Raw genomic sequence first — 24158 nt, forward strand, 5'->3', positions numbered from 1 at the left:
GGGTTCTTCGGGGTCTATGATTCCAGTTCCACAGTTCTATTCACTGTCTAAAGTTGAATGCAGAACTTTGTGCATTTACCAGGAAGAGGTTTCATAGCTTACACAAATCCTCAAAAGAGATTTGTAATTCCCAACAAATTAAGAATCCCTGATGGGGCTGGGGTTGTTGCTCAGCGGTGGAGCCCTCGCCTAGCGCGTGCGGGGCCTTGAGTTCAATCCTCAGCACCACATAAAAATAAGTAAACTAAATTACAGCTAAAAATAATAGGTATTAAAAAAAAGAATCCCTGAGTGAAAGAACAAAAGAATACTGAACCAATTGTCAAGACATGTAGATTCTACAATAATGTAGCCCTGTCACACTTTAAAATTTTTTATATCCATTCTTACCATAGCCTTAAAGAAAACTGAAATCATCTTTATTTTACAGATGAAAAACACCCAGAGCTGTAGAAATAGTCAATACCAAAATCTAGCTTTCCTGGCTCCTAAGACATTTTATTTTTTGCTTGTACTCCAAAACAGTGGACTAAATGGCAGGTACTCTGGCATTTTGATAATAACCCATTAGTTGTAATACCTACCCTGTACTTTTCTTTAAATTGGCTGTGACATAAGAAATACTGGTTTGGTTTTGGTCCCAGGTTCCTGGCACAGAGCTCCTAAAACCCTTGTAATTTCCTAAGTGCTGGAAGTTATAGGAGTATCTTACATGAAGCTTTTAAATTCCTTTGAGTTTCCTAGGTGATGGTATTACCAGGGCCTAGGCCAGAGGCTACTGAGGTCCCAACTAACTAGATTGGTTGCCTACCTGCATCCTGCAATAAGAGAAAATGATTTTTTAAAAAAAGAAAAATGAATTTAATCACAATTCAGCCCAAACTGGGAAAACAGCCAATCTGCCTTTGCCGTTATAATTTATAGGAACAAAAAGCCAGGAAATATGCATAGGTAGGTTTAGCCAAGCTGTACTCCAGGAGGGGTATGTTAGAATTCCAGTTCTCTGACCTTTGTTGGTGCCAGGGCTTTGGGGGAGGGCAGTTTTAACTTTTCTTGTCAGCATAAGACATGGCTTTTAGGAAACTGGAATGGAGAAACTGGCTTTACAAACAGGTTAACAGGACATGAAGAAGAATGAGAAGAAACAACTTGGGGCTTGTGAATTTAAATGAGTTCCATTATAATAGGCTTGTCTTTTGTTCTAATGATGCAACTCCTGGGCTCCTAGATCACTTCAGGATGGATCTGTTCATCAGAAGCCATGTTCAGAAGCTTGGAACTTTGTCAACTCCATCCCCCATTCTCCAGAAGGAGGGGCTGGGGATTGAGTTAATAATGAATTATTCCTACATGATAAAACCTCCATAAAAATCCCTAAACTATGAGGTTTAACAAACTTCAAGGTTGGTGAACACATTTACATGCCAGAAAAATAATGCACCCTGACTCCATGGGGACAGAAACTATGCTCAGAACCCTCCTGAACCTCAAATTATTTACCTCTTCAGATGACTGCTCATCTATATCGTTTATCCTTTCTGATAAACTGTTAAATATAAGTATTTCTCTGAGTTCTGTGAGCCATTATAACAAATTATCCAACCTGAGAAGGAGATTGTGAGAATTCCCAATTTGCATCCAAATCTGAAATATGAATACACTGGGCACCCAATACTTGTTTTATTTATTTGTTTTTGTTCTTTTTAGATATACATGACAGTAAAGTATATTTTGACATACATACATGGAGTATATCTTATTCTAATTAGGATGGGCACCCAATACTTGTGACTAGTGTTTGAAGGGAGCCGTCTTGTGAGACCTAGCCCTTGATCTGTGGGGTTTGTGGTAACTCCAGGTAATGTTGCTATTGAATTATGTTGTCGGAAACCCAGTTGGTGTCCACAGGGAATTGTAGAATTGCTTGATGTGAAGTTCCAGTAACCAGAGTGACTTTATAAGTATGCTGAGTGGATGGCAACTCACATGATTTGATTTGAAAGAAGCTGAGAATCTCCTTTTCCAGATATATATCTCTCCTCTGGATTATTCTAGTAACTGTTGTTGAAAGGAGGAACTCCTTTTCTTTATTAGGTTTTGTTTGTTTCCTGGAGCCCTGGTCATTTGAATTCTTTGCTTTTACACCAAATTTTCAAAGACAAGTGGGATTAGTGAGTTTGAATATTTAATGAGGTCCTCTAACCTGTTTTCCAGCATGTAGACATTGTAAAACAATCTTTAATTAATAAAAAATTTTTCTCATGGAAATTAGTAGTTTGATGCAGTTCAAAGTGTATTATACTTGTTATAGTTTAGATGTGAGGTGTCTCCAAAAAACTTGAGTGTGAGACAATGCAAGAGTTTTCAGATGTGAAATGATTAGATTATGAGAGGTACGACCTAATTGGTGTATTAATCCATTGATATGGATTAACTATGCATAACTCCCTTTAGGTAGGGTGTAACTGGAGGAAGTATGTAACTAGGGAGTGCTTTTGGGGCTTATATTTTAATCCCTGATGAACAGAATTCTCTCTGCTTCCTGGTTGTCATGTCCTGAGCTATGTTCTTTCACTACGCTCATTCTCCATTATGTTTTTCCTCACCTTGGGTCCAGAGAAATGAAGTCAGCTGTCTATGGACTGAGACCTCTGAAACCATATGCCAAAATAAACGTTTACTCCTTTACATTATTCTTGTCTGATCTTTTGGTCACAGGAATGAAAAAGCTGACTGAAACACACTGGGAACCAGACTTTGTATCTCATCTCATTTTTTCGTATAACTCAAGCAGATTATTTTACATCTGTTTACTCAAAAGTTTCTCCTCTGTGGCAATATATATGAATGAACCAGCTTTTTGAAATTACATTGACCCCTTCCTTGTCTTCCCTATCAAGGATATAATTCTACATCATATCTTATCTGCAGTCTCATCATTGTTAGGAGAGATTATTATATGCGTTATAACCTTCAAGTGTACTGGGATTGAAAAAGATTGAGTACTATTGATCTTAAACCTCTTTTCTAGCTCTGAAATTCCTACTGAAAGTTCCTCAAACATAAGTGACACAGAGGCCAGTGTAAAAGGCTAATATTAAATTTTTACCATACACTCTGTAAGGGGAATCACCTGGTATTTTAGAGGGCATAAGAGATATCAATATGTGTGGGGTTTTTATCTATTGGTCAAGAATTACTGTGTTTTCATCACAGATCACTATAATATGGAGACTCTCTCCAATGCAATACAAATTCCAACCTTCCTCTCCTGTAGTCAACACACAATTGTTGGTAATACACAAGAACTTGTCAAAGATAGCAAAACTGCATTCACCATTAAGATAAGGGCTCACTGTTTCTGTTGCACCACCAGCACCAACAACAGTGCTTACTACATTGTAGCTTTTTAGTAACTGTCCAATGGGTTACAGTATAAAGAAATGAATTAGGAGGGAATATGGATCTACCACCAAAAGGATGTTCTGTTGATTTTGGCATACCCTGGATGCTAAATGCAAAAACAAAGAGTTTAGAGATGTCTCTGGAAATCCTTTTGAGTGGTAAAATGGTTAAACCTAGGCTGGGCCTATAGCTCAGTAGCAAAGCACTCATCTGGTACTTGTGAGGCATTGGGTTCGATCCTTAGCACTGCATGAAAATAAACAAATAAAATGAAGGAATTCTGTCCTTCTACAGCTACAAAAAAATTAAAATAATTTTTTTAAAAAAAGATGGTTAAACCCAAGCCTGGCTTGAGGTTTGGTTGGGACTACCCACTTAAATTTTAACTGCTTATAGAAAAATAATTTAATACTGTCTCTGAAAAAATATTTTGCTGAAATAATTTTGTCAGAGCTTAACTAGTCAGAATATCTTCTGATCCAGTGTTGAGGAAGCTGGAAAAAAATTTCTTTATCGGGCTGCTCTTCAACATATAAACCCATTTTACTGCCCAAGTGGGATATAGTATACTTAATTTGTTATGTCGTTATCTTACCAGTCTCAGGATTCATCACAAGCATACATATAGATTGTGTCTTGGATGTACTTAAAGTAGACTGGGATGAAGTTGTATTGACCAGAGTGACCTTATAAGTAGGCTGAGTGGATGGCAACCCACATAATTTGACTTGAAAGGAACCAAAAATGCTCTTTTGTCCAGAAATCTCTCTCTTCTGGATTGTTCCAGTACCTGAGATTCCAACACTTGGACTCTTTGAATTAAGGGTTACATATTCAAGAGTTCCTTTTAAAATGTAAATATGCCTACTGGATGCAGTGGTACATATCTGTAATCCCAATGACTCTGGAGGCTGAGGCAGAAGAATCCTGTAATCCCAGTAATTTGAGGGTTGCAGCAGGAGAGTCCCATAATCCAAGCAATTTGGAAGTCTGAGACAGGAGTGTTCTGTAATTCCAGCAACTCTTAGAGAGTGAAGCAGGAGGATTGCAAGTATGAGACCAACCTTAACAACTTAGACTCCGTCTCAAAAATATTTTTTTGAGGGGCTGAAAATGTAGTTCAGTGGTAAAAAGTGTCCCTAGGTTCTATCCTCAGTACTGCCAAAAAAGGTAGGGGGTGTAAATTCTCCTTAAGAGGACTCGTTTATCAACCTGATTGAAATCACAGGATGATGAAAGTTTGAAAGTTCATGTTCACTGAACAAGTTTACAAAACAGGCATCTTTTGAAAGGTGGAAAATGTAGAAGTCGGTTCTGAGTACTTAATCCTGCCTGGGGGATGCAGACCTGAGTAGGTTCCTAAGCAAATAGGAGCATGGGAAGCCTGGGTGTCTGGAAAATAAATTGCTGCAATGACCAAGAAGGAGTCCTAAATGATCCAAAGATACCATTTCAGATGAAACTCACATACTTCCCAACCTTATCCAGATATAGTTTCTACATGGACAACATGTTTTCTATTACTTAAATTCCAGATTTTCCATCCATTCATGTCTAATTTATTGTATTAATTTCAGCTCATCTTCCAAGCTGTCAAGATCATTTAGAATCATGATTCTGTTAAACAGCAAACTAAGTCACTCTTCTTAATCTTGCATTCAGGGAGTGTATAACTAATCTAAAACTGCATATGACACTTTATAAGCATTTTTCAATGACAAGGGGACCAGATTGTTCTGCAGATTCTCACAGTGATTCATGATTTCAAGAAAGTTAAAAACCATCAACACAACTATATATCAATATTTCGAACAGAACATTGCTAATAAGGACAGAGCTCTACAAGACTGCCAATACTGCCTTTCTACCTGATCACCACTGATCCTTCAGAAATTTAGGGGTGTAATATTGACAGTTGTCAGTCTTTTCCTGTGATTTGTCTCTATTATCAAAGTAGAAGCGGAAAATTAATTCCAGCTACTTGAACATTCTGATAATTGACATTTTTAGTGTTTAGTGTTTAATCTTGGATTATTAGGTCATTCTTAAGACCTTCATCTTTTTGCTGTCTGTACCCATGAGACACCATATATTATAGTACTGTCTTCCGTTAATGGAATTATAAATGCTTCAAAACTCTGAGACTGACTGCAAATTGACAGATCAAAGATAATACATAAGTTTGCTATCTCTTCTCTCCATGGCTCTGAACAAATGAGTGTTAATTTCCATTTCAATCCACCTTAAAAACTACAAAGACTCTACTTCAATTGGCATGTAGGTATGATCTATAGAGAAGAGACTTTGTAGTTTAAAAAAATTCTTTTTATGTAAATCTGGATGTGATAAGTTAGTGATCCATACCTCTCTTGAAAAGGATTCGCTTTAGAAGAAAGTCAAACACACAAAAATACATACTATGTAATCCCATTTGTAAGAAGAGAAAGAAAAGGCAAAACTAATCCATAGAGATAGAAAGCATTTTGACAACATTAATTCTTCTTATCCAAGAACATGGGAAGTCTTTCCATCATCTAAGGTCTTCTTCAATTTCCTTCTCTAGTGTTCTGTAGTTTTCATTATAGAGGTCTTTAACCTTTTTTTTGTTAGATTGTTTCCCAAATATTTTTGAGGCTATTGTGAATGGGATGGTTTTTATGAAAAATGATGCTCTGATATTTCATGCTAAGTGAAATAAGCCAGTCCCCAAAAGCCAAAAGTTGAACTTTTTACTGATATGTAAAAGCTAGCCCACAATAAGTCAGATAAAAAGTAGAAATTCAGTAGATAAGACAATGAGGAATGGAGGAAGGGAGGGAGATAGGAAAAGGAAAGACAGTTGAATGAATCAGACATAATTTTTCTATGTACATATATAAAATCATCACAGTGAAACCCACCATTATGTACATCCACAAGAATGGAAGCCTAACTAGAATAAGATATAATCCATGCTTGTATAATTATATCAAAATGGATTCTGCTGTCACAAATAACTAAAAAGAACCAATAAATGAATAAATAAATAAAAATCTAAAAAAGAAAACATCGTTTGCTGAGGTGCAGGGTATAGTGGGATTGTGCAAAGGGACATGGGGGAGTATTTGGGGTGATGCAATATCTTTATCTAGATAGGTATGATGGTTTTGTGGATATGCAAAACTTAAAATTCATCAAATGTGGTGCTGTTTAATGACATAAATTATATGTCAATAAAGTTGTTTATGAAAGGATTTACCTTAGCAGTCATCAAATTCAGATTTTATTGAGTATTATTTATTGAGCCTTAAAATAAGTTTTAAAATACAATTGATTACAGAAGTGAAAAAAGTGTGTCTACCTGTAAATTTCTTCAAGGTGAGATATGAGTGAAATAAGATCATGAAAAAACTTAACAAGTGAAGAAAAGGAGATATCAATGCATTTTTGTTAATATGTAGCATATACACAAGAATAACATCTCTTTATCAATGTGGAGTATACCAACAGTAAAACAGATTTTGTAAGTAGTTGTTATTATCTAAAATAGATCTGAAGTGTTCATTGAGAACACCTTCCTAGTGTGCCCCTTCAAAGTACATAAAAGTAACATCACAGTGATAACGTAATACCTATTCAAAGCTAACTTGTACATCATCTATCAACGCTTTGCATTCACTGAAGGAAAATTATATTTCTAATTGTTTGCCTGTATAGTATTTGGCATTTAAATATTGGATTATTTTAAAATTCTGCTGTGCTTAGTTATTAGTCACCAGGATGATTCATTCGGAAATCTATCAGGATAAATGTATCAATTATAAAACCTGGTTTTAAATGCTAAAATACACACACACACACACACACACACACACACACACACACACACCTCTGTTGATTTTGAAGAACTTTTTCCTAATCTATGAGATAGTGCTGTCAAATTCTTTTCTTAGTGGTAAATATAACAACAAATAGGGAAGCCTGACAACTAACTAATCCTAGAAAATATATTGAATCTAATTAATGCCACTTTGTCATGTGTGCATGTGGAACATATGAAGAAAAGCTAAAAACAAGAAAGATTTCTGAATATTTCAGAAAAATTACTTCAAATGAGTTAGAAATCACTTGCCTTGTCATTTATTATGCATGTTAGTATAATTTTAGGTATTCTCTATTGATGATACAGGAACCCTTGCATTTATTTAATAGTTATCCTGACCCTTTTATTTTTGATTCATGTTAAAAATGAGCACCTTGTTAGAAGAGGCTTGGTCAGAATGGAGGGAGGGGGTGTGGACTGGTTAGGTCAAGTGAATTCCAGATACAATGAATGGGTTCCTTAGTGATGAATGATGTACTCAGGGCACTAATTTATGTCTTAATCACATCCTTTTCCTCATTACACAGGGGCTCAACCAAAACCCCAGGCTCTGTCTCTGGTTCTGGCTCTGGCTCTAGCTCTGGCTCCAGCTCCTGTTCTGGCTCCAGCTCAATCTCAATCTCAGGCATCTGAACAGGCTCCTTTCCTAGGACAGGTGCTGGGACAGGCTCTGGCTTTGGGGCAGGCTCATGGTCTGGTTCCAAGATGATAGTAGGGTCAGTGTCATGAGTGGAGGGTGGCAGAGTTGCTTCTAGCTGGATAACATCTTCCATTGGAATGGCTTCATTCTCTCGGGTTTCGTTTTTCTTTGTCATTGGTCTACAAGAAAGAAGGTCCAGAAAAGATAAAGTTAGGGATTTGATAACTGAAATTTCATGTGGAGCCATACACTCTATAGCTTCAGTGACACAGGTCCTTCCTAGACTGTTCAGGATATCTGTTAATTCTGATATTCTGGCTCACTGTCAGATGCTGTACGTCCATTTGGGGGTTCAAAAGGGTTAGGTCTCAAAAATATATTGAAAATTCAAGAATGTCAGAACAGTGTTTAAAAGTTGAGAAAACTAATATCAGGGTGAATTTAATAAGGACTCTGAGGGCTAAATTCACAGCTGTGATTTATCTTTATCTTTGGTTCTATCTAGCATCACATTTGGCACCTGGTTGGTACCCAACACATAGTTATGGAAGCAAGCAGATGGGTGAACAAATGAATGAGTGTGTTCTTCACTAAAGAAACGGGAGAGTGGTTAAGAGCATGGGCTGATGGCAGGGCCACATTATGACTTCTATGGTCCCTAGACACTTTTGCCATCATGAGCCTCTTGTTATATAAAAAAAATATTTAAAATTATGTTTATGGCTGTGCTTTTATAAAGACAAGTATGTTAGCATTATATCATAAAAGTTTTTCTTGGATCTAAAAGTGTGGTCTTGGTAGTTAAATGAATTGATGTGCATATGTGCTTAGAACAGAGTGTGGCACACAGGACTCAGTAAATGGTAGCCACTATCATTCTTTTTGTAAAAGCAATGAGTAGAAAGATACCTGTGATATCTGATGCTAAAAGGAGTGCTTAGGAATGACTGACTAAAAGAGACATGTCTGAAAAATGTTTGTATTATAGTAAAGACAACAAGCCAAAAGTTTGTATTCAAGTAATGAGAACTTACTCAAGTTCTGTGGTAGTTTTAGAATTCCTCTTTCTTTCTTTTTCCTTTGCCTTGTTCCTTGCAAAGCACACCACAGAAATGATGATGGCAGCACCTACCAGGGTACCAATCAAGGCACCAACAATGATCCCAACTTCTGGGTCTAGAGGACACAAACAGCTAGATGGTTAGTAAAGGGAAACAAATTGTCATGTCATGTGTGTGCTTGTGACTGGTATAGAATATCTGGAACATTCGCATAGCAGGGAAGTGTCTCCTGTAGACTGATGGAACAGAAAGCCCTAGAACTCTGCCAGTTGGATTTAGAGTGAGTGAAGCAAGATGACAGGCTTGATTATGTAACTTAATCCATTGACATTTACACACAAAGAGAAAAAAATATGCTGAGTTGGGACAAGCAAGGTTGTTTTAGAAGTTGGGTTTAGAGAAGAAAGTGTTCAGTATTAATTTATTCAGAAAGAGAGGGAGACAGGAAGAGACAGAGCATGGAGTTGCAATCTAGTCACCAGAAATATGCCTCTGTTATAAGTAGGGACATTTCACCAGGCTTTCTCAGAGCATAGATGAAATAGGTTTTTAAAAACCTTCTACCTCACATAATCCATGATCACTGAGGAGCCTTGTGCATTCTGGCTACTAGGAAGGAATATGGCTATTTTGATAAACCAGCATCTGGTTTATTACATCAGAGTATGGAAAAATTTAATTACTGTGAGACAATCCAGCTGAGCCCCAGACCTTCAAGCCTGGAGGTGTTGTCCCTGAAAGAACATGTCTGGGTTTTATGCTGGCTCATCCCCATCCACTTCTTCTCAAACAAGGATGGACAGCTTGTATTTTGAGATGGGAGGCAAATTGAATCACTAAATAATTCCTTTAACTTTGGGGAATTAATTTAATTAATAATTTTAAAAGTTTAAAAAGTTAATTTAAAAAGTCAAATAGTTCTAAACTTTTGACAAAAACAGCAGACCTTCTGCTCCACTCCTCCCCATCTCTGGGTCCCAATCACTACAGGCAAGCACTCCTGATTCTTTTTTTAAAGTACCTTTGCCTCTGTGTTTCTATTGTACTTCTCCTGGAATGTCCTACCTTTTTTGATCTTCATTTTTGTTTTAATTTCCTACCCTGGACATTTAGTTCTTTTACAACATTTCACTCAAATCCCACCACATTCTCCTAATCTATCACAAGTTTTAGTTAAAACAAAGCTTGCAGTATTATGACCACGTAAATACTGCACACAGACAAAGAACATAACATACTACAATTCTTCCTTGTACAACATTTTTAAAAACTTTTACTCAAAGCTAATAATTGCCTTATTGGGGTATTTGTTTGGTTGCCACCATTCTTTTCTTTTTTTTCATATTTGTTTATTTTTAAAATGCATTATCCCTAATCCCAAGACTTCCAGAAAATCATTGAATTTGATACCTTTATTTTATTTATCTATTTTTATGTTCTGCTGGGGATTGATCCCAGTGTGTCACATACTAGGCAAGTGCTCTACCCCAGATGTCTTGTAGGTTTTACTTGAAAGTGATATGAGAATGAAGAGCAAACTTCAGGACAAATAATGAAGAAAATTAGCCCCCTGGATGGGTTCAATTTGACAATTCCAGGGCTCATAAGTATTGTGCTTAGAGAGAAAGTAAGCACATTTGAACAGGATGATTGAGGTTCAGAGACAACCTGGCTCTACCAGTTACTAACTCAATGACCTTGAGCAAGTAATTTAACTCCTGGAGCTTCAGTGTCTTCCTCAATAAAATAAGGCTAATAATATATTCTTCCTCCATACATAAGACGGTTGGGAGGATTGAGTGAAATAATGCTCATGAGCACCTGGCCAAGTGTTTGTTACATAAAAGTGATTGTGGATGAGAGTATTATTATTATTATTAGGGACAGATCTTACCAAATAGTTAAGAACTGGAAAATTTGTGAACTTTGTGTTTGATATAGCTACAGTATCACCTGAATATATCAATAGCATCATAAAGAGAAATACAGGCTGATACTGTCAATGAGATTGCTACATTTATCAAATATCAATATCTTCTCCCTAGAGATTTTTGCAAAGCTGAAACAATTTGCTTTTTGTAAAAGATTTAGGGAACATACTAAGCTTTATGTAAGCATTAGATATTAGGATGAACATTCATCATATCAATCTATAAATAAAGCACACAAATCTCCAGAGAGGCAGAAACAACCAACCAGAGATCCTAATTAATGTACAGGTCCAGGCTACTAGACTCAAGGAGAAACTGTTAAAGATATATGGCCAACTCACGTGAAGAGGTTAGATCAATTTCACAGGAACTATTGCCAACACTGTTGATAGCAGTACACTGGTAATAACCTTGTTCAAAATTTGTCAGATTTCCAATAACCAAAATTCCAGTGTTTGGGTCTGTCAAAACCAGGAAATAGACTATTAAAATATCTTATATAGGTATGAATCATGTCAGTGTAATACATCATTCAATGCCCACCCACTCCCCCATATTGCCCTCCCTTTCATAAGATGTCCAGGGACATCTTGGGTCTGTTCCAAAGGTAGCCCATCTACCACCAAGTAGAACCATACCTAGAGCTGGCTTCTGGAAGTTGGGGAGTAGTTAAGACCAGAGTCTTATGTTGGGAGACAGGTATTCTTTTTAAATTCCTCTCCCCCAACCAAGAAAAAGACAATATTGAGCAGCCAGCCACATATGCCATCAGTCAACCCACCAAACCAGGCCCTGCCAAGGACTGCCAAAGGTGATACTTACTGAAGCTTTCTTTCACTGGCACAGCATTATTTCCCTCAAGTTTATACCAATGGTACACAGGAGACGGTGTTCCAAAAGAAGAGAGGCAAGTCAGAGAAATACTATGGCCCATTTCTGGTCTTCCTTGGATGCTACAAAGTGGCTTAGAAGGTTTGACTGTAAGGCAATTGCAAAGAGTAAAACTCCTGCCAGGATGCATGGCAGCCTGTGACTACTGCAGTCACTTCTTCACTTTCATTTTGCAGAATATATGTTTACTAAAATTATATATATATATATATATATATATATATATATATATATATATATATGTAGTGGTATATGAGTGGTACATAAATGTGTGTGTGTGTGTGTGTGTGTGTGTGTGTGTGTGTGTGTGTGTATTTATTTATTTATTTATTTATTTTTACTGTTTTCTGATTGTACCACCAGATGGGAGTAGAGCACTTCAGGTGCTGGGACATTCTAGTCAGGAGGCCATTAAGATTCAACTAGTGTCTCTGTCTGCCTCCTCCCCAGATTTATAACCATGAATTTCCGCATTGTGTCTTAAAATATGCCTTTAATAAAACAGCCAAATGTAAGCAAACACTAAACAACTATGAACATAGCTTATACTTGAAAATCAGTTTTAAAGGAAAATAGAACCCTTAAATAACTTGAGATAAACTGTTTCTATTCACTCTAAAAATAGTTCTATTAATACTATATTTGTTTATTCCTTTATGGGTCTTGTTTTTCATTTATTCATCTGGGAGTGACACAAAATGGTTGGGAGATTTGAATTTGCCTGTGTCTCTCATCAGCAGAGGAAACCTATTTGGGTGTGCACACTACACAGCAATGCAATCTCTATTCTGCCTTCACACCAAGCATTTATTTATGTACCTCCTGTGTACCTGACATTGGACTAAGTTCCAGGGATATAAAAGTAACATTGACACATTTCTGAAGTGGTGTAGAGGAGAGTGATGAGGGATGAAGTTAGAGAGTGTCTGGAGTCATACCTTGGAGAGCTTTACAATCCATGTATTCTAAGAGCAGGGAGATCATGGAAAGACTTTAAACAGGTTAGTGATGATGGTTATTTTAACATTTTAGATGGATCTCTCTAACATTGGGGGTACCTAAACCAAGGGAGAAAAGGAGACAATTTCAAGAGGTACTAAGCTAGAGGCAACTGGATACGGGGAATGAGGGAAGATTGTGGAATCTATGATGATTTCCAAGCTCTTAAATTGGACAACTGGGTGCATGATCTTGCCATACTTGTGATAAAGAATGCATGTAGAACAGCAGGCTTTAGGGAAAGGAATAAGGAGGAGGAAGGAGTTATAATGAGGGTGGTTTGGGATGTGAATGATTTTTAGCTAATTATGAAAATACCTGGATGAAGAAGCTGGAAAACTGAAACTGAATCTCCCCATTCATCTTACTTTGCACAGCTCATTCTATCCTTAATCATATATATAGATAATGATCAAAATTACATATAAGGGGGCTGGAGATGTGGCTCAAGTGGTAGCACGCTTGCCTGGCATGCGTGCGGCCCGGGTTCGATCCTCAGCACCACATACCAACAAAGATGTTGTGTCCGCCAAGAACTAGAAAATAAATATTAAAAATTCTCTCTCTCTCTCTCTCTCTCCTCTCTCACTCTCTCTTTAAAAAAAAAGAAAAAAGAAAAAAAAATACATATAAGGATTTTATACTTAGCTCTTGATTTTATCTTCCTTACCAATGGTTTTCTCAGAAGTTCCCAAATTCCAACTTGGTTTGCCTATCCTGAACTAGGCCATTTGACCAGGAGTCCATTGCAACTATAACTAGAATTTCTACTTTTAAAAAATATGAGTATTTATAACTGTCCAGCATGATATAACAATTTGAACAAAAATTAAATATGGGTGTTTCCTTGGGAAAAAGTCAGACTTGAACTAAATTATAGACAGAACCCTGTAATGACTTGCTCTCATTCCTTGAGCCTAGATTCAAACCCAGAGAGGCTTTTAAAAATTTTTTTGCTAAACACATCTTTCTTTTATTTTATTGACAAAACAATTAGTGAATCACTTTGAAACAAGTGCCAAATCTACATATTTTCCAAAACTACTGAATCAAAATTGAATTGACATTTTATCTGGTTAAAGTCTCCTGTAGAACCTAAATATTTCACTGGCAAAGCCATTGATCTACCCTTTAGGTTTATTGCTTTCAACAGAATTGGTGTTGGAAGAGAAGTCTTACCTCAGAAAATAAATGAAATTGCTTCAGTGTGTTCTCAAACCTTCTCTAAATTAATCATTTTATTTTTATGTGCCAAATTGCAAAAGGGAGATAATGCTTATTCCAAATGCACACAAAATAATTATTCAGACTTGACCTCGATATTTTTCAGAGATTGATTTTCCAAGGTTGTCATAACTAATGGAAATCTTTCAAATGAATGTTCATCCAAACCACCTGGTTCTTTGCTTACTGCCATTTCCTTCACCTAAATTGTACCCTGCCACCTCAGCCCCTTTTATGCATGACACACTCTTGCACATCCTTCAACAGTCAGCATAAAAGTCTCTTTCTTTAATAAGCCTTTTCTAGTTCCCCTTACACAGCTTTTTGTTCTTTTTTTTTTTTGTACTAGTGATTGAACCCAGAGGCGCTCAACTACAGAGTTTCATCCCCAACCCTTTTATTTTTTATTTTATTTTATTTTATTTTGGACAGGCTCTCACTAAGTTTCTTAGGGCCTCACTAGTTCCTGAGGCTTGCCTTCAACTTGTGATCCTCCTGCCTTAGCCTCCTGAGCTATTGGGATTACAGGTGTAACCACCACACCTGGCTCCTTTCACAGCGTTTAGATCTTTTCCTTGTGCCCTTACAACTATCCTCTCACACCTCCAAAGAAAGCTTTTATGTTACATATTTGTCTCCTTCACTTGATTGAACTTTTAGAGGTTTGGGGACCTATCTTTTACATCTTCCCAACTTTGTTGTTAACCACTGTCACTGACACATGTGCTCAGGATTTGATGAATGAATTCATGAATGCACAGGTAGAATATGGGATTGGTGTTCACTGCTGGATGATAAAATGTCTCTGAAAGACACTTTACTGCAAAGAGCTATCATTAAGGAAACATGATTATCTTTTTCCACAATTGGTCTCCCATACCCACCTATACCCACCTTGCTAAACCCCAGTAGAGCAAGCAGAATAGGTGCTCATATGCAATGGGATTTGATAATTTCAAATACTCTCTGCATTTTAAAGATAAATTAGCCAGGGGCTGGGGTTGTGGCTCAGTGGTAGAGCACTTGCCTAGCATGTGTGAGGCACTGGGTTCAATTCTCAGCACTGCATTAAAAAATGAATAAATAAAATAAAAGTTAAAAAAAGATAAATTAGCCATGTTGAAATTTCTGGAAAGGCTAAATTTGTAGGATGGCTTATTTTTCACCCAATGAATAAAGATACAAATTTTGAGACTTCCTGAACAAAGAAATCTATAGACCCTTTGGTCTCTTTCCTTGCCTGGGTCCTAGCTGAATGTAAAGTCATGAAACAGTCATGACAGGAATTAGCTGACTCAAAGACTCATTGGAAAGAATAACTCACAGGAGAGTTACCCTCAACTTCTTAGAGAAATTGATTTGAATCTTCTGAAGCTTAAATTTAAGAACATCAACCTTCTTGTCTAAGTTTATCTCAGGACTATTTTCCAAGTCCTTTCTGAAGAAGCTTTGCCTCTTTAGATTGATTCTGCTCAGAACACTCTGGAGTCAGGGAGAAACAAAATCAGTTAGAGAATTAATCTCTCAAATTATTTGAACATTAAAGAGCTCTTTAATCTCCGATATCTCATTTTATCTTTACAACAAATCACTAAAGAAGACAGGGAAGTTATAACCACATCTTACAATGACCAGAGAAAAATGAACTGATTTGCATGAAGTCACTGAGTATACAATAAGGTTTAGAATTTAGGTCTTTTGACTCCCATCTTGATGCTTTGGCACTTATACCACACCATTTAGTTCCCATGTATATGGCTAGTCTTTCAAACTAGAACATAAACTCTTTTCTCTGTCTCTGTACCCCTATGCCTAGCACAGTGCTCAGCAAGGTAAAACACAAAGGGTTGAACTAATCCAATCTTAAACATTAGCTCTTGGGTACTTTTCCCTCTTTTCCAGGTGGTTAGATGCAGTGGCAAACCTCATGGTAAACATTAGCTATTCTTGTATGCCATCATATCAGTGGAAAGCTAAGGCAATTGTGAGCAGTTCTCCTAGGTATGCACCTTGTTACCAATTGCTGCTTTTCCAAGCAACTCTTATTACTGATTTGATCTAATGTCTCCTTTTGTATGATGTATACACATAGTTGGAGAAGAGCAATGACTACATCAACTCCATTTAGGATTATTTAGAAGTAGGAAATGCTTAGTAAACTGGGTAGGGAGTAAGTGTTGTCAGTCCTTTCCTTCCACCCTTTAGTACTTCCCACTCCCAGGCCCTGCAGGGTTTAGCCCCCATTGTCCTGTCAGATAAAAGTTGGAAGGATCACTAGAGATCACCAAAATTTGGAGCCCTCTAAAGGCAGAAAACATGTCTCCATCACTTATTATGACCCTATCCATCCTGGGACAAAGTAGGCAGTCAATAAATCCTGAATACAAGGAACTACTCCAAATTCATTTTGAGAGCAGATATGACTTGCTTAACATCATATAATGAATATATGTATATACAGAAGTTCTTAACAATGGCCTAATGTGTGTCCCCTTTTCCAAATAGCATGAGCATTTTTAAAAGAGAAAATCCTGCTATTAGGATTTCATGGAATTGTAGTAGACTTGGGAGAAGTAATAATTTGACATTTGTCTCCTCCAGGTAAGTCTGGCTCTAATTGGATGGAAGTTCCCTCTGAAATAGTTGCTTGTGATCATTTGGGGTGGACAGTGACTTGACTCATCTGTTCTCATTGAATTCTTCAGAAATACAGTTATTCGGAGTTTGGATTATCTACTGTTGTCATTTTGGCAGCCCTTTTTGTTTGGGAAATTGCTTCTACGTGTTTTATTAATGATTTCTCAGTGTTCTTGTACAGGTTGAGTTGGTGGTATGTCTCTGTTTCCCTGGTAATGAAAGGAACAGTAAGTATATTTATCCCCAGAGATCTGTTTAGCATCATAACTAGGTACCCTGGTCATTCATTGTCCTGAGTTGCTCCAAGAAGATAAAAGTGTCCATACCTAACACAGTGACGTGCAGAGTGCCTTGGTTATTGCCAACAAAGTCTGGAGGGTTGTTGACATCACAGGTGTAAATTCCACTGTCTGCTGGCTGCATACGCAATATAGTGATAGACGCATTACCTGGAATGGTGGACCTTATAATTCGATCTTTGAATTGTCCAGAGGCCTGACCTTCTCCACCTTCAGAATAGTAAACCTAGGACAGAAAATAACAGAAATGAGAACTAGAGAGTGTCCATGACTAGGATAAGTTATCTGGAAGCTCCTTCTATTCATATTACCTTTGATAAGAAGCAGCATCTTTCTTCTCTGGGGAATAGGTCTCTGTGACCAAGGTTTTGTCAGCTCATGGGGGAACTTAATTTTCTTACAATTGTTCACAGTCATTACCTCAGATAAACTCTGTGATGTCATCTTGGCAGGAGCTGGTATGCCTATTCTAAGAGGAGGGGACAGCTTGGAGCTGACATCATTTAACTCTTAAACCTGGTCTAGGAGATCAAAATGCTCACATGCTGAGTCCTCCTGAAGGAAACTTGTTAAACAGGACCAAATGTCTGATAGGAAATAAAAACTGTCATTTTTTTTACCACTTCATAAACTTAAAAAAATTTTAGTTGTAGATGGACACAATACCTTTATTTTATTTATTTGTTTTATGTGGTGCTGAGAATAGAACCCAGTGCCTCACAAATGCTAGGCAATTGTGTACCACTGAGCTACACCCCCAGCCCCACTTCATAAACTTTTGATTTGAGTTTACCTTACTCAAAAATAGTATCTGATATCTCTAAAAATTCGGATGTTCATATTCTTTTCATACACCTAAATGCCTCCAAATAAGCAAACCTGGATTTCCTCTGTTTGTTAAAAGTATGAGATTTCGTGACTTACTCAGCTTTAAAGAAGAATGAAATTATGGCATTTTCTAGTTAATGGATGGAGTTGGAGAAGTCTTGCTAAGCGAAATAAGACAATCCCAAAAAACCAAAGGCCAAATGATTTCTCTAATATGCGGATGCTAATTCACAATAAGATGGGAAGGAGCACTAGAGAAGAAAAGAGTTACCTTAGATTAGGTAAAGGAAAGTGAAGGGAGAGAAGGGGAGAGGATGTGGGGATAGGAAAGATAGTAGAATGAAACAGACATTATTACTGTATGTATATATATATATGACTGCATGACCAATGTGATTCTATAAAATGTATACTCAGAAAAATGGGAAATTATATCCCATCTATGTATGATATATCAAAGTGCATAAATGCATTCTACTGTCATGTATAACTAATTAAAACAAATTAAAAATTAAAAAAAGAAGTGTCAGATTTCAGAACAGAAACATTCCTGAGAAATCATCTGGCCCTAATCCTTCCTAGAGTTTCCTGAGTATGAAACGGCATAAGCTAGTAAAAGGCCTAGGAATGCTTAGTCAATTGTATCTACCATCTTTCTCTCCATGTCAAATAAGGGAACTCAGACACAGAAAGCTAAAATGACACATCTTAAGCCAAAAGGGATTATTATTATCATCATCATTATTGTTGTTGTTGTTATTTACTAGGCTTAAGAAAGATCTGGATTCTAGTCCCGTTTTAGTCCCATTAAAGAACATGGATACTTAGTTCATAATTAGTCTAAGGAACTGTGGGAACAATATGATGTGGTAAAAAGAGGTCTGGTTTAATGGTTAAATGGACTGGGTTTTGGCCACAGCTCTCCCTCTGGCTGTGCTCTACCTCTGACTATGGCATAGGCAGGAGAGGTGGCCTCTAGTCATGCCTCCATGGCAACCTGCTTTGTGATAAGAAACAAAGTTATTTAATCTCTCTAACCTTTAGTTTCCACATCTGAACAAGGAACCAGAGCAATGTTTTCCAAAGTATGATATGTATTCCCCAAGTATAGGCACTTTAATTGATTTCAGATAGTACCTAAATGAAAATCTACTAATTTTAATGTGTGTTTCAAAGAGACATATCTAACACACCAAATATGCAGCCTCATGTATATTGTTACTTTTGGTCAGACTAAGGCAGATTTTTGTAAGATTCTAAGAAATCAAGTCAGCATAGAAAACATTAAGTAATTAATAATACTGGTGTTCCACAAATACAACAAAAATTATGAAGATGATACATGAGTGACTAAAGCTTGGGAATCACTGTGCAAAGTAATCCCTGAGGTCCCTTCATAATATATATGTGCTGTGTATGTATTTTGTCAGTTTTGTATGAATGTGAGGCATTCAGTGATTGTTGTTTATTGTTCAATAAATCGGTATTGCCTTAGTCCAAGAGACTAATCATTTTCATAAAATCAACTAGAAGGGCCTTACAGTTCGTTTAATTCAGTCCCCTTACTTTCCAGAAGAATCTGAAGCCCAGAGAAGTTTTTTAAAAATATCACACACAAAATTAACAGTTGAGACAGGACTAGAGCTCAGTTCACCTAATTCCAGCTATTTACCTAATTGACTGATAAAAGACAGAAAGTAATCATAAAATCAAAAGATATTGTCTAGATAAATTCAAATGTCTTTTCCTTTAAGCAGGAAGTCTATATATATTAAAACTAACACAGAAAGATAGATTTGGAGGGCAAAATTAAAGAACCAAGCATATTTATGTAAAAAACAACTGTCTCCTCTGTTTTTTCTAACATCAACATGCTTTCTTTCCTGCCCTAACTACAGCCATTTATAATTCATAATTCATACCTACTGAACCAGAGGCCTTTTGTCTCAGAGTGATCTTGTTTATGAACTAGAGGTATTAACTCAAGGTATTCAAGTGAGACGGGGGTGGGGGGGGTGTCAGTATTTCAAAAGCCATTTACCTTATTCACTTTTTTTGTAGCAAGGATTGAACTTAGGGGTGCTTAACCACTGAGCCACATTCCCAGCCCCTTTTATATTTTAGAGACAGGGTCTCTGTAAGTTACTTAGGCCCTCACTAATTGCTGAGATTGACTTTGAACTCGCAATCCACCTGCCTCAGCTTCTCAAACTGCTGGGATTACAGGCATGTGCCACCCTGGCATATTCACTTTCTGATCAACAATTTGAGGCTCCATTGCCTCTTACCTGGAATATAGCCTGCTGTCCATCAATAAATCCCTTTAGAACTTAAACATCTGGCCATTTTCTTTGTCCCCAAGAAGACTGGGTACAGGTCAGCCCTACTACTGATTACATAACAATGAGATACATCAGTCCTGCCTGAAACTCAGAGGATCCAGGTGAAAAAGTCCTTGTTTCTACAGAGATCAGAGGCCCAATAGAGTGTATTTTAGGCTAGAATTAGGACACGAAAAGAAGCCACTGGGAAACTCTCTTAGTTGGGCATAAATTGAGGTAAAATTAGCAAATAAGCAATGAGGTCCTGGTCCTGTAACTTACCCATGAAAAAGAACTTTACCATCCTTCTATCCTATCTCTTCACACTGCAGTCTAATCACTTTTCTCCTGTCATAAATAACAATAAATGGTATTGGAGGTAGGAAGGAGGAATAATAATGGAGACCTAAAATCATCTTGGCCTCCGGGTGTTGTGTGAGAGGGAAAGTGGCTAGATGGCAGCTGAATACATAGATGGAGGGGGTTTCCTTAAGAGGAAGTCCATTCTGTCACACTGTCTTTGTAAAGAAAAAAGAAAGAATCATTTTCCTGAAACTGCTTATCTAATCACATAGGAAGCACTGCAACTTGGTTCTATTTTCCACAAAAGAATAACTCTTTTAAAAATCAAAGCTGAACAATGACCAAAGTCCAACCCATGATCCTGTGTGGCCTGTAAACTTTTCAAAGACATATTACTGTCAATTTAGGTATCAAAGCAATTGAGGTCTAGGAAAAGCCTCCAATATTCAATAGGCCACATCCTTGGTAGGGTAGAGTGGGAGGTGAAGATGTCCTGCTTTAAGAAAATTCATAAAGGAATTTTAAGGAGTGCTTGTTAATTTTTTGCCCACTTTCTCTTTTGTGCCTTTGTTCATAGCAAACAGCACTGTTTTCTTCCAAGGTCCTCTCTGCCTGCTCCCTTGGTGATGCTAGAGTTTAACGTGTAGAGTCACAATATCAAATTAGTTATAAAGCATCTTTGAGATCACTTAGTTCATGGTTTCTAAGGCTAAGGAAACTTTAGGAGCTAGGTGAATATTCTAAATATGGGGAAATGGCTGGGAGAGACTGGCGGGTAGTGGGGGGATCATAAGGGATGGTGGTAACTGTGGTGAATGGGGAGTCAGTGCACACTGTGGAAACAAAAACACAGAGCTAACCAAAATATCTCTACTTGCCAAATCTAGTCCAGAGGCCTCCTATTTGCAAACTGATTCATCCTCTTCTATTACAGATGCCAATGAGGGCCCAGTAGTGGAAGAGCATTTCCCAAGGTTACACAATCAATTTACATTCAGACCTGGAACTCACACCTTCTGTTCCCACTGAATATATTCAGGTAGCACTCACAATCCTTCCTGCCTGAGGCAAGGAAGATAATTTTCAGGCAACCTTCCCCTTGGGATCCATTTAATCCCATTCCAGTCTGATCTTCCTCTTGCCAATTGCACTATTCACTGGCCTGATGCTTCCCACACTAAGCAGGTTCACTACATGATGCCCTTGACATTTGCCAGCTGCACTGCAGGCCTCTGAGTTCTTTGCAGAGCGGGCTTTCCTCTCTTATTGTGTTAAGTTCCTAGTCACACGATGCTGTGCATCTGGGAGCCAGATTTGTCCTAAAAGATGTTTCTTCAACTTTATACCACTGCTCTCAAACTAGTGACTTGGTGTATAAACAAGAAGGGTTGAAAGAATTTCATCTGCTTTCTATTTGAGTCAGACTTGGAGTTACTAAATGCCTTTAGTTTCCAGAACTACTTTTGTAGTTTCCTTTGGGAGATGTGGAAGGCATGGACGTCCACAACAAACCACACATTATTTCCCTTGAAGCTTCTTGCTTTCTGGTACTTCCCATAGAGGGGCTAGCCAAGGGGAGAGGATTAGGTGGCAAAGATCTCAAGCCCAGAATTTTCTCTGGTCTGTACTATGAGAGTTGGGATTGCATATGGAGGAAATAAAATACCAAAAGAAAGGCTCTCATGCCCTCAAACCACTCTCTTACCATCCTACCATCTGCTACTTTTGGGTGAAGTCATAGAAGATTCCAGCTTAAGTGCTTTTCTTTGAAAGACAACACTATAAGCTATTGCCACTCCCTAGCACTTTAGTGTTAAATTCACTTATCAGATATAGCAAATATAGAGACTTTAAGGAATGGGACACAAAATAGGTAACTTTGGTGGGGAGGGAGGGAAAATTTATAGCATTTCTCAATAAGGGTGATACTAGCATTTTGGTCAAGCAGTTTTTTTTTGTGTGTGTGGGTCTGTCCTGTTTTGCAGGATATTTAGCATCTTTAGCAGCATCCACTAAATCCCTGTAGTGACTCCAAGTCCTAACAATCAAATCAATACCTTCTCCTTTATAAAATGCCCCTTAGGTGATGGAACTCCCCCATATACCAACATTAGAAAAATGTTTTAACATAACTCTGTTTTAACATAATTCTAATGTTTTAACATAACTCTAGTGATCAGACCAGGTTGGAAAATCTGAGAAGCCACATAACATGAGGGCACTAAGTCCTTGGAAAGTTGTTGTACAATTTATGCATGTTTTGGGAATATGAGTGTGTCAAAGGGTTCCTTCCATTATAAATATTCTAGAAGAGTATTGTCTAAGAGACTCATGCTAAGGAGGGTCAATGTGTATTCTGTTCATGGGCAGGTGAATTCTGCAAATTTACCAGTAATAGGCTAGGCGGAAGAAGAGGCCCTCTGTGAAACCAGAGGTCCATCAGACCGTCCAAAATTTCCATGCTAGCCTACCAGGTCCAGAGTTTTCAGCTGAGATTCCCTGCCAAAGAACTGACTATCTGAAACTGTCCAAATTTTATGAGAAGAGACCATCTCTAAACGGACCACCATGCTAATGAATATTCTTGTCTCTGAGTCAGAAAACTTGTGGGTTACTTTTGTAGTTGCTGCTTACCAAAGGAATCCCCTAGATGGGACAGTTACAAAGAAATAACATCATCTGAGAAATACCAGGTCTCTGAGTCAGTTCTACTTTAACACAACAATTTGGGGGAGGAGGAGAAGATGGGCATGAAGATGGGTCACTGCCCAGATGAGGGCAGCAATAGGGTCCTGAAACTTTTGAAAGAGGCTGAAAAGTGTTCTAGGTGTGGATATGAGAAAGTGAAATCAAGACTTTTCTGGTTTTGCCAAGGGTTTGTGCTTATCTGGATTTTCACTAAACTCAGACCCTTCCATCCCACTCCTGAAGCTTGTGCCAGTGCCCTAGAGACTGCAAACAGTGAAGGAGTCTAGTAGTACACCAACAGGTGTTCTTACCTGAGAGGTCCAGCTACATCTTCCCCGAGCGTCTCTTGTATGCGCCATTTTTAGACACTGACTGACTGCCTTTTCCTCCAAACCCTCAGTATTGAGGCACGAGCCATGCTGTGTTTGAGCAGAAATGGGTGGATCTGAGAGCTGAATTATACTATTGTATCAACCCAGGAGTTGAATTGAATCACTCAGTGGTCAGTCTGGCAACATCTTACTCCCATATCATTGACTTGTCTACTAACACAAAAGTGTTTTTCTAGCATCCCCAAAATGTCCCACCAGCAATCCATAGATTAACATACTGCATGCTCTACAGAATTTTGAATGCATAGAAGTGCTCAAAGAGGAAAGGGTCTTGAAAAGGAGGCCAATTCTCATGTTAAAAAAATACTATCTCAACCCAGGAAGTCTGCAATCCCTTGATGAGCAGAATCTCTGTTCAGGAAAATGAAGCAGTACAAAAGGTATCTAGGCTCTATTTCTGGCCACAGAGACCCTGAAGACAGTGGATCTGTGAGCCAGTGAGGGCCACGATGTCCCTGAAGAGCTCTGTCCCAGCCGTTCAGTTATACTAAGTGTATCTTGTTAGGCTGGGTTCCCTGTTCCCATTTCTCAGTCCCTCTAGTACACCAAAGCATGAGGGGGAATAAGAATTTTGCAAAATCACCATTTTGTGAGTGGCAATGGCACTAAAATTAGCTCAAATTCACTGAATGCTACAGTGTGGAAGGATTCCTAGTGCTTCACAAGCATCATCTCAT

General features: G+C 37.8%; 1 protein-coding gene across 1 annotated transcript in view; it reads right to left on the minus strand.

Annotated features, from left to right (window-relative positions):
• Positions 1 to 6695: 6695 nt before the first annotated feature.
• Positions 6696 to 24158, minus strand: part of Vsig1 (V-set and immunoglobulin domain containing 1) — a 31471-nt gene continuing 14008 nt past the window's right edge. Inside the window, exons 3-7 of the mRNA XM_040284088.2 lie at positions 16977 to 17175; positions 11722 to 11877; positions 11241 to 11360; positions 8942 to 9083; positions 6696 to 8086 (exon numbers count right to left, since the gene is read on the minus strand). Coding sequence (XP_040140022.1) covers positions 7759 to 8086; positions 8942 to 9083; positions 11241 to 11360; positions 11722 to 11877; positions 16977 to 17175 — 945 coding nt within the window. The 3' untranslated portion in view covers positions 6696 to 7758. The remainder of the gene's footprint in view (positions 8087 to 8941; positions 9084 to 11240; positions 11361 to 11721; positions 11878 to 16976; positions 17176 to 24158) is intronic.

This window comes from Ictidomys tridecemlineatus, chromosome X (assembly GCF_052094955.1).
Source record: "Ictidomys tridecemlineatus isolate mIctTri1 chromosome X, mIctTri1.hap1, whole genome shotgun sequence".
Classification (NCBI taxonomy): domain Eukaryota; kingdom Metazoa; phylum Chordata; class Mammalia; order Rodentia; family Sciuridae; genus Ictidomys; species Ictidomys tridecemlineatus.